Genomic DNA, 12,104 nt, shown 5'->3' on the forward strand with positions numbered 1-12,104 from the left:
AACATCTCGGCATCGTGGTGTTTATCATTCAGCCAAGTCTCCGTGAGAGCAATTATGTCATACTGAATTGATGTTGAAAAGAGAAGAACTTAGTGAAGTTTGGTACGAAGTCCACCGGTGTTTTGATAGTACATCAGAAAGTCATTTAAAGAAGAGCGAGCTGAAGAGAGATTTTGTGGTTGATTTAAGTTATTATGTTGTTGTTTTGAGAGTCTTGGTTTTTTGGATTTGAGACAAAGAATTTAATCTGTACAAAGCAAGGCCACACTGAAGGGTTCATAACGCTGTCAACTTAGTACAAGTTTAAGAAACGGACCAGAAAGAGTGGGTATATGTATTTTCTATTAGATTCACTTTTTCAACGTATACATACAACCTCTACAACTATTGCTTAACTGTCACTTCATAACTAAAATCCAAAACGCATAAGAGCCTGACTAAACAATTCATGAATAGCAATTTCTTGTACTTGTTCCTTTTAAAATTAAACGAAAGAAATAAACTGATCGTAATAACTCCATGAAAACTTGCAGGAAAGAAGGAATGTGATTGGATTGTAGTAAGCAACTTCTACCTACCAATAACATTCCTTCATTCATTTATGTCATGTCATTACCTATCCATCTACATAAAGCTGAGCAAGCTAATAAATATACTTTATTCGTTTTAGACATCTACCTAACTACAAAACCAATAAACGATAGCTTTACAATTTAAACATACATGTTCTGCCCTTTTCTTATCTTCAGCTAATTTGTTTTCCGTCTTGGTTCTTCTAATATGAAATTTAAATAAAGCTATCCAAAGGAAAAAGCTTTGAAAGAACTAGAACAATTGTTTTCGATAAGTATGCTTTCAAGTATTTTTCTTTTCCTAAATAAGTTATCCTAGGATGAGTTATGTCTTGGGATGAATCACAGGTATTTTGACCAATCAAATGTCATTTATATCTTTGAAGTTAAACTTATTTTACAGGTATATTTTTAAATCTTATATAGGTACTTTTTTAAACAGACTCTTTGCATACAGGAGCAAGTTCGTGCGACCCAGTCGTGCATTTCATTTTTTTTTTAAATGAATTTTTGAGAATAAGATGTATCAATGAATAAAATACTTAGATCATTTTTCATTCAAAACCATACTTTATTACATGCTAGATTCTGTTTTTAAGATATAAAACAAATTTGCATATTTTTATTTCTTATTTTGTCGACATACCTATGTCTTTGTCCAATACATAAGACTCCATTTTCCAATGTAACACATTTTCCATCAAATAATTATTACTACCTCATTAATATTAATTCGTTTAAAATATAACGACACTATTTATTTTAAGTATCACATTGTTTGATTAATAAATTTCTTTATTTACTTTTATGTTTTTTTTTTTCCTACTTACTTATAAATTTAACAAAATAGACAATTGATTTTATTTATATTGTGCATTCACTTTATTAGATCCGGATTTAGGCACATGCATTTAACATAATTTAACAGTCCCGGTTGCCCAACACACGTGTATGTTTGTGTAATGTGAGAAATCTCTTTGCATCGTAGTATAAAATTTGATTAGTAGTTAAAATTTAGGAAACTTGAATATAAACTCGGCTTATAAAGAAATATTGCATTAAAAGGATGCGAAATATTTGATAATGTATGTATGACGATGTAATAAAAAAAGCATTTATAAGGACAAGTCTCAGAATGTCTTGGCGTATTAATTGCGAAGTTAATTTAACAGCATCTGATAATCCTGTTTCGTAAAAGTTCTTTAAAATGCTCTCCTTCTCGTAAAATAGTTGATATAGCCATTCTGTGAGTGATTCTTCTTCACTAGGTACCTAAAGACAAAATTTGTATTAACATTAGTAAAACAAATAAAAATATACTTTGAAGGTTTTTTTTTACATATTTATGGTTTCATTAAGACCTGAAAATTAATTTTGTTTTATATTGAAAACTGTTTTTTTATTTTGAAACAAATTATCAACTTCTCGACTATTTCGTACGTCATAGATTATTAATTAAAACTAAGACCATCTTTACCTCTGTAATTTTGTACAATCTGTAATGCATGTAAGTTTGACAAGATCCTTTAAATCCATTTAAAATATCAAGCAGACCTAACGGAACTCCTTCCGGATATGCAATTGTTATGTCTAGAATATAATCAAGAAAGTTGAGTTCATCTGAAAAAAGTAAAAAAACAGAACAAAATAATAATAAAAATTTTCTTAAGAAGGAGGTATGTGTATATACAGTGGTGTGAAAAAAAATAGGTGTGCTGAAAAATCTTCAAAAACGCATATAAAAATTGTAAATGGAAACACAGACGTGTGAAATTAACATAATTTATTTATTTGAATCCACTTTGAAATTATATAAAAAAAATATAACAAAAACAATTCCGTTTGATCCACAGATGAATTTTTACAATTTTGTGATGTGCAAAAAAATAGGTGTAAGAACTTGAACCTCAAAGTAATCTGAAAATATAAGAAAATCTATGAAATTTTCAAGGATTTTCTTAATGTATAATGTACTTCATACTTAATATTTTGTTCCAAATCCATTATTATTTAGAACACTTTCGACACCTTTTTGGCATTGAGTCCACTAACTTTTGACACCTGTCAACAGGAAAAGACTCCCAAGCTTTTTTACTGATTGCCATAATTCTTCTTTTGAGGCATGTTTTTTTTGTTCTCTATTGGATTTAGATCCGGAGACTGGGCCGGCCACTCCATAACATCGATCTTATTCGTCATAAACCACGTCTTTTCTGCCTTCGACTTATGCTTAGGGTCATTATCTTGTTGGAATGACCACCTAAGGGGCATTTCTTTCTCAGCATACGGCAACATTACATTTTCCAGAATATTTATGTACCCTGCTGATTTTAAAATGTGCCTTAATCCAGAATATTGGACCAACACCTAACCAGGAAAAGCATCCCCATACCATCACACTTCCGCCGCCATGTTTGACTGTCTTAACTGTATAATTTGATGCAAATTCTTTTAGTTTTGGTCTTCTTACAAACTTATTACCACCATCTGCACCAAATAAATTAATTTTTGACTCGTCAGACCATAAGATGTTCCGCCATTTTTCTTTGCTCCATAGAAGATGCTGCTGCGCAAAGTGTCTATGTCGAATAGTTAGCAATGGGCATTTCCTCGGCCTTCTAGAGGGTAGTTTGTTTTCCAGCAACCTTCTCCTAATTGTTGAGGTGTTCAAATCCAGGTTAAGGTCCTTTTTTATTTGGGTTGAACTAATAAACGGGTTGGTCTTAAGAGCCCTTGTAGTTAGTAGGTAGTTTTTCTTGGTCTTCCTCGGGTTTTTTGGTCTATTTTAAGGCATTTGCGACCATATTTTCAGAACAACCAACCAGTTTCTCGATTGTTTTATAGGTATTTCCTTCACCTCGAAGCTTTTTGATAACTTCTCTAATCTGATGAGAACAATGTCATTTACGGCCCATTTTTACTTGTTCTAAATCAATTTAAAAATATTAAAAATAATTAATATCTATAAACAAGTGATAAACAAACTAACAAGTTACTGCTCTTCACTTAAAACGACGAATGAGAGTGACTTCATTTTAATGCACTTATTTTCTTACGCAGCGAATTTCAAAAACGGTTGATATAAACGGGTTAATAAATCAAAAGCAACGACTGGATGCACGTAAAACAGCAATAACGCGATACAAGAGCATGTGACATATTTTATGTATCATTTAAGTAGTACTTGTTTCACTCTTTCTTAAGGAAATTAAAACCTTTTCAACCTATGCAATATTGCACCTATTATTTTTCACACCACTGTATGTGGTATGTGTACATACAAACAATAAAATCTAATGAAATACCTTTTTGATTGTGGTCATTATGCAAAACATCTATGACAGCTTTCATTGCTCCGATTCGGGGTAAAGTAACGTGCTCCAAATGAGGGAGACCACGTTGCTGGGCGTATTTTTGACTGATATGTTTACGTTTCCTTAGAAATCCACCTTCAGGAAATAATATAATCCATTTTCGATCGTTTTTCTTGTAGGAATGCTCGAGATGATCCCTTAGGTCTTGTATCGATGCCTCCCGATTTTCTTTACCCTGAAATGTAAAAATGTTGACCTTTATTTATATCTCAATAACTCTTAGGGTTATAGCCTTGATGAATAGACCAAATAACCATCTATTAAGTTAGAAGTAGAGATGTGAGGAACATCTTCTAAATTAATTAAAAAGAACATTTTTTTTTTACTTACCGATGAAATAAAAAAATCTTCGTGTATAACGCTGACTATTCCAAAATTTGTAAATTTAAACAGACGATCCATTATCCACATAACGTTTGGTAAAATTTTTGGCTTAGAGTTGAAATTTGCCATCAAAAACGGAACATCTGCCGTACTTTGATGATTAGCTAATACTAAAGTGTGTTTATCCAAACAAGGAGTTATATCATCTCCTACTTCTACAACTAGAATATTGAAAATAATAATTGAAATTCGAATTAATTCATATTCTTTAAAATATACCAGGTTTTCAGAATAAATTAATCTAATTCACTTACTGTCATATCCAGCTGAATAAGACCACATTGCCACAACTGCTAGAAGCCATGAGAACAAAATTCCTTCAACTTTGCTGTAAAATCCTGGATAAACGATTTTAAATGGCCACAAACAAGTCATCCATATTACATAAGTTGGAATGCAATAAATATTATTGATAATTATAATTGCAGATCGTATTAAGGCAACAGGATATTTAACAAATCTGAAAGAAGTAAATTATTTGTTTATTGTTGAATTAGCTCATTGAAATGGGGCAGGAACAATTAATGAACAAAAAAAAAAAAAAAAAAAAACAGAAAACCAGACTGAAGTCTAAAGGAAGAAGCTTTTACAACACAAAACAATTTATTGACACATGGGGATCGTTTCTAGGCGATAATCTCATCTCTCCCAAAGGAATATCCCACGTTCAATCTAAATTGCTTAATACTGTTACTCTTAGTGAATAAATTAAGTAATTTTTATTATTTTAGATGTTGGTAAATAAAATTAAAAATAAAATAATTTTACCTTTTAACGCAACTCATATTCTTATGTGTCCTAAAAATGTCTATACAAGTAATCCCATTTTCTTTTGCTGAAAATAAATTTAAGACATCATTGGTATCGTATTTGTTTATTAAAATAAAAGCATATATTTCTAGAGATTATTTTTTTAAGCTTATATTATGTTTCATTGATTCAATAATAAAAACTTCCTATTGTTTTTTTTTTAAAGAAATTCAGGCTTTGAGTTAGAAGATCCCAAAGAAGCAGGTTCTTATAAACACATGTAAAATTTGATTCTGGAGAAAATGTCTCCAATATTATACTTAGAATCTTTATACAGGCTCCGTTTGATTTCTTCTTGTGACTACGTAAATCAGACCAGTCATGTTTGATACAATAATTTCAGCTTAATATAACCGATTCAAAAGACTTAAATAGCTTATTGAGAATAAATCAATGCTGTCGAAGAAAGTCATAATTTATTTGTAAAATAAAACAAAAATATACTACATATTTCCATAGGTGTAGCAAAAGCGAAATCCTCATATTTGTTTCTAAAATCATATTAATTAATTGAGGATAAACAAAATAAACTGGCTACTAAAGTTGCAATCTACTTAAAAAGATATACCGCTGTACCTACTTGGATCCATGTAGACTTATGTCCATGCAAAAATTGCATTTATTGAGACCTTTGATAAGCGAAAGAGGTTTAAGGTGTTACACCACCTATTATCTTCTATAACAAGTTTATTTATTGTTGTAAGAACTTGACATTTATATTTTCATCAATAAACTTTAACTTAAATATTCATACACACAAATTTCTTGTAAAACAGTATTGGAAGTATCGATAAGCTTATAAATAACATATAAAGACTCAAATGTCTTTCGATTTAAATCTCTGTTACGAAAAAACCAAAGCTAACTTTGAAGCCAAACCGCGACAAGTGTAGTTACCTACTATCATGTCAGTGTAAAATTCTTTTACAGAAAAACAAGATCAGGCCATGCTGACTAATTCTTGATCACTTGGAGTCTATTTGAATGTTTTATTATTCTATTAACTGCTATGACGTCATGTACTATAATGCAATAGGTTAAGATTTGCGTGTGATGTAGGCATAGGCAGGTAAATACAATCGTTTATAGATACGTTCTTATCATGACATGAACTTCAGCATTTTTGCTAAGTTTTATGTTCCCACTATACCTACAAGACATATTAGCTTAACACGTAAGGCATACTCCAGCGGACTTTGTATTTCACAAAAGTACAATAAAAATTATAATACCTACCTATTAGATTAACATTATTTCAAAAATTCCCAATGACAACCGAACCAACGTTCATCATACTTGACTAAATATAGATTCTATTCGAAGACACACTCATTTATTTTTGTAAAATACAAATTTTCCATTTAAAAACAAACCGATTTTAAGATTTATGTTTTAAGAATAAACACACCCACGACAATAAATTATTCAAAACAGTTTTTGTACTAAATTAAATAAAAAATCAATTTGATTTTATTGAAAGAAAAAAAAAATTAAACATTCTTCTTCCTATTATCAAATAATCAATGACCCCTATTGAAAAGATTATCAAATTGTCTTGATTACATCGATTTGAAGATTTCGTCTTTCTCGATGATCGGAGTTAATTGAATTTGTATTTTTAAAAATATTTACACAGACACCTACTCCTAGTAGGTCAATGCAGAAAATGCTAAATTAAATTCCCAATCTCAACTAGGAAAAAAATGACACTACGACGAATAAACACTGCTGCTCGAGTTGCATTTTTGTGAAGTGAAGTGAACTGAAGATTGTCGTCGATGTCGATGTCGATTTAAAGAAAAAATAAACACCGTTCTTGCTTCTTGACATGCGGTGCAATGTTTAAACAACGAACAACCACTTTTTATTATAACATTTAGCTCAAGACACTAATTGATGTGAAAATCAAATATTTTCTAGCACTATTCTATGCCTTAACTTACATTCTAATTTAAGCAAAAATAAATATTGTTGCTTACCAATTACACTTAATTTCAATTAAATTAATAACCTACAATAGTTATTTTTTAGGTATTTTCTATTCACAACAATCACAGACCACAGGGTATCACACCATTTATTTTTGTATTACAATTTCAAGAATCAGTCGTCAAATTCGATGTTATATTGGGTCTGTTTGGAGAGTAGACTTTTTGCGCAAATGTTCTGAATAAGTTGTCAAAATTCCAAATGGGAAGGGGCCGCTATTTGTTGAATATAGAACGTGTTTCTAAGGCCAGTTTGGTAGCTTACAAATTTTGCAAAAAAAAAATCTTGAAGTTTTGCTTATGTTGATTAAAAAAAAAATAAACTAGAATGTATGTAAGAGTGTTTTATCTGTTTTTTTAAAAGAAAAGTTTATCTAGCTTGTGTATGAACTTTTCACTTTTTGTAAGAAGTGTTAATTTTTAAGTTCAGTCTTGAAGTAGTAGAATTATAGCTTTTTCCAACAAAATAGTCCGCTATTTGGGCAGTGTTATTCTTGAAGATGTCATCTTTTGCGACCTGCTAAGTACATCCTTCGATTTTACTTAAAATGAAACGATGCACTCTTAAGCACTATTTACATGAGCACGACCAACGTCCAACGAATGAACGAATATTCGTCGATTTTGACGTTTCTTTTACATGAAAGTTTTTTAATTCGTCGCGAATAAAGCCACAGCCGAATACCATTCACCACCGAAACCAAAACAAGAACGATTTTTGAGGTTAAGTACGCTCGAATTTTTTATTCGTTGCGGGTGTGGATGATGTGGAACGCGAATAAAGTTTGACAGTTCGTATCAACTATAATTTTTTTCGCGACGAATAAATTTGTTTTCTTAAATTTATTAATATATTATATTATATTATACATACTTTTAGTATGTATCGTAAATCAAATAGAAACTATATTGCCATCGTTTTGTTAAGAATTTGTGTGGAAATATGTCTTCAATCGTATATAAACTCACATTTTGTAATTCATTCGTCGTTCGTTAGTCGCGCTCATGTGAATACTACTTTAGGCAATGATCAATTGATCAGAATTGAACCACAGAGACCTTGAAATTTAACAACATTATACTTTTTCTTTGCAGCCACATCAGAGATTAGTAAAATGCTCTACAATCGATTCACGACCGTAAAGATGGAACTCCTGAGGTTATTGAAAATAAATAGTCACAATTCTGTGAGAGTTGTTGATTGTAGTGTTTCGTTTTGTTTAATTTCAAACTGGGAATTGGAAAAAGTGAAATCTTATTCATTTTACTTGAGTGCTGGTGGTGTTTACAATTTAATTGAACCTATGATTTGATTAAAATGTATTATATGTCCTAATATCTTCAAGTCTCATATTTTTTGTCAGTCCAGTGCGTCTATCAAATTCCAGTCTCACTTTTTTTTTCTAATTTTAAACTATCTTTGATACAGACAATTAATGTTTCAACTACTTAGGCTAAGCGCTAAGTTTGTGTCACGAGGAAACTGCTTGGGCATTCAACTAAATCGTTGAATAATTTTCTGTAAGTGCAAGAGAGAGACAAATTTAGTCAAGGTGAACAAATGTTTCCTGTGTATTAGTTTATTTCGTTGATTACTTGCGGAGTTGCTTATGTGCACGATGTTTGTGCAACTAACGATCGAACTATTTGGTTTCGAAAAAGTTGCATGTGCAATACACAGGAAACATTTATTTACTTTTTCTATCTCATGTACACGAAACGAAATTGTTTCAAATCTGTCCTAATCTTTTGCTTATGAAAGAAAGGAGTAGATATATTGTTGGAAAACAAAATTATGTAAAATATATTTTTTGTTTTTTAATATCATAAGTCGATACAAATTTCTGGAAATGGATTTTTACAAATTGGCACTGAATAAACCTGTAATTAAGCGAATATCGAAACAAAATGCCACTAAAAAATTGTGGCTACGAGACGACTGCGATTTTCTTTTTTGGTTTCCTTTCGGTTGCCAAAACGCTTTTTATGATGTTAACTTTTTTGAATGAAAATAAAACATCTTTCAATTTTACTTTACTTATTTATTTTTAGTGATAGAAATATAATAGATCCTCAGTAACTAACTTAATGCTTATACCTTCTCACACCTCAAATAAATGACATTGTTATTAAACGAATCATAAAATAATTCATGATTCTTTTCCAAGTAGTTTTACGACTTCAGGTTCAGACATGGTGTTTCTGTTGCAGTGAACTCGAATGTCCAACCGTAGTCCTTGATTATGAGATAGTTGAGGGTTACCTCTGCTCCAGGGACACTGCAAATCGGTAGATTCCAGCAATCTCGAGCTCTCCGATAGATATAGCGTGAATAGAAGCTCTCGAAGGCATCGTAAAGCGTAACATAACCCTGAAAACAAATCTAGTTTCAGACTCAGTCAGTCAGTTCGTGGATTTCAAATCGATTCAAATCGTCATCTTACCTCTCGGTTATTTTCTTTAGCTACTTTTGGGTCACACATCAATTGTTTGATGTAGCCCAATATCATGAGTAGGTAAAAACCAAGATATGTTAGGCAGGCTGTGTGTAGAGGAACCTCTTCGAATGAAGATTTACTCCGATAAGGATCATCATAGAATCCTCCTCTTCCTGATACTGCTGCTCCTGTGGCTGCTTTTCCGTTGCAATGTTGTTTATGTTACTCTTTATTGTATAAATTTCCATTTGCAGTCTGGTTAATATCATTCGACGGTGACTGCGTTGTTTAAGAGGCAAAATTGCATTTGAAATAATTGTGCCGTTTGATGAGGGCTTAGGCTTTATTCCATTTTTTAAACGATGACGCACTTCGATATGATTAAAGTACATAATAATCCAAAATAAAAAAATTCCAAAATATGTTTTGTTTTTAGATACAAATTATATTTACCACAGCTTTTCAGTACATAAATACATTTGACATTTAAAAAGTAGCAAATTGAATTATGAAAACAAACTTACGAGAAAGATTTATTATTATGCGCTTTTGGAAGTATCCTACTAACCTCGTCAAACTTTAAAGAATCATTTGACTGAAACGCACTAATAAATGCATACGAAAGAAACTATTCAGTTGAAGTGCGCGCAGTTACGTGTATCATAGAAGGATACATACATTTTTTATGGGTTTAAACAACTAATAAATTTTCGCAATCAATGTATGAAAGAGAAAACTATTGAAATTGCTATGTAAGGTTGTTCTCTTCTCTCAGATTTTTTTGTGAAAGGAAAACATTGACTAATTTTTTTCTCTCTTGCACTTAAAGAAAATTGTTCAACGATTTAGTTGAATCTCCGCGCAGTTACCTTTAATTCCTTGTGACACAAACTAAGGAATGGAATTGGTTTGAGGTGATCGTTTAGTTTGTGTTTTGACAAGGTGCTCGAATGGGCGACAGAATGGTTTCGGCATGTGCGCGGACTCTCGTATACATTGACATACTATACATGAACTGCTAGTGGTGTGAATTTTCCATACAAAATTTGAATAAAAATGGTTCCACTTCAAATTAGCTACACTAGCCCTTTGAGGCACAGTGGCAAAAAAAGTTATGAAATATTTAGCGATATCTGTTGGTATTTAGTTGAGATAAGCTTTTTCTGACATAGAAAGTACTGACATCTAGTATAATTTGTTGAAGACAAACGATGCCATGTTTTTTTTGCTGTGAGCACTGCTGTCGTTTTGAAAATTTCAAGAGTAGTATTTTTCTATCATTTTGGGGAGCATTTTCTTAAATTGAGGAGTAAAACAAAAAAACAACAAATACATGCTTGGCCCATGAACAAAATTAAAAACTGAAAATAAAAATGTCCAAATTCGAAGTTAATTGGCCTATTGCGAAGGTTAATGTTCTGAAAACAGACAAATAGAAGGATATAATGTCGTACCAAATTTTTGTTTTCACGGCTTAAAGGCCAACATTTTAAAATAATACAGTTGAAATAAATAATTTAAATTCATAACTTTTTTTATTAAATAAGAAATTGACAATTGAAATTATATTTTACATCAACATACATGTTTGAATATTTAAGAATAAATTAAAGTCATTATTGTAAATTCGATGTTTCATATTTTCAGTTACAATCATTAAGGGGTCAATTATAGCTACCATTGAAATCGATCAAGACGGTGTTTCCCTTTGATTAGAAATGAAAATTATATAATCATCCATCGGAAATCACACAAAGAATTTGTTTTTTGAGAAAAAAGTGTAATTGCGCATTTATTTTTCTCTACAACGGACGGAAATTCAATTTCCTGAACAGCTGATACTTTATGTTCAAAGATGAAACGAATCGTTCCGCTGATTTGTGTTCCAATTTCACACAATTCTAATGATAGATTTCTGTCAGTAAAATTTTGTCGGTGGATTTCAATCGGGAAATTTTGTCAATGACAGAAATGTTTAAGGATAGCTATAAACGACCTGTCAAAAAAATTCTAATGTTTGTTTTCAATGATGAAAACCAATGATAGCTATAACTGGCGCCTTATACAATGATTTGTAATTCTCGATTAAAGTTTTCGATGGCTCCCATTTTTCTGTGAAATTGTTTTTAAGGAGTTCCTTAGTAGTTAGTAGGGCATTTACCGTTTCTACCTTGAGTGAATTTCTTTTTTTATCTTTTATAAGGCTTATATCTGAAAATTTTGTTTCTGCTGTTGCACTATTATTGGGGCATTATATTTTAAATTTTGGTTTTTATTGTAAACCAAATACAAATTTCTTTTCCGTTTTATTTTGGGGAGTAGTTTTCGTCCGTGGGTAGAGTAGCAGTTGACTTTGAAAATAGTAAAATAGTACTATAGTAGCAAAAACGACAGCAGTGGATGTGAGTATTAAATGATAAACAATTTTTCCGCATAGCTCTCTTTGCGCTAGTGTTTTGTCCGTTAAAAGTGGAACCATCGTGAAGTTGGCTACTAGCAGTCCATGTATAGTATGTCAATGCTCGTATAAGTCTATAG

The 12,104-nt window shown here is 31.2% G+C and overlaps 1 protein-coding gene across 5 annotated transcripts; it reads right to left on the minus strand.

The window, feature by feature from the left end:
* Positions 1-1,119: 1,119 nt before the first annotated feature.
* Positions 1,120-7,277, minus strand: LOC129946467 (acyl-CoA:lysophosphatidylglycerol acyltransferase 1-like). 5 transcript variants are annotated; one of them, XM_056056653.1, is made up of 7 exons: positions 7,120-7,277; positions 5,099-5,165; positions 4,585-4,790; positions 4,277-4,491; positions 3,878-4,121; positions 2,050-2,192; positions 1,120-1,844 (listed from the first exon to the last, which is right to left on the minus strand). In XM_056056653.1, exons 2-7 carry the CDS (start codon positions 5,113-5,115, stop codon positions 1,587-1,589), a joined length of 1,083 nt encoding a protein of 360 aa, XP_055912628.1. In that variant the 5' UTR covers positions 5,116-5,165; positions 7,120-7,277; the 3' UTR covers positions 1,120-1,586. The 5 variants fall into 5 exon arrangements, with proteins under 5 accessions (XP_055912628.1, XP_055912631.1, XP_055912632.1 ...); XM_056056656.1 differs by lacking the exon at positions 7,120-7,277 and adding an exon at positions 6,785-6,976; XM_056056657.1 differs by lacking the exon at positions 7,120-7,277 and adding an exon at positions 6,773-6,976.
* Between the last annotated feature and the right edge of the window lie 4,827 nt (positions 7,278-12,104).

The sequence above is a fragment of the Eupeodes corollae genome, chromosome 2, assembly GCF_945859685.1.
Source record: "Eupeodes corollae chromosome 2, idEupCoro1.1, whole genome shotgun sequence".
Classification (NCBI taxonomy): domain Eukaryota; kingdom Metazoa; phylum Arthropoda; class Insecta; order Diptera; family Syrphidae; genus Eupeodes; species Eupeodes corollae.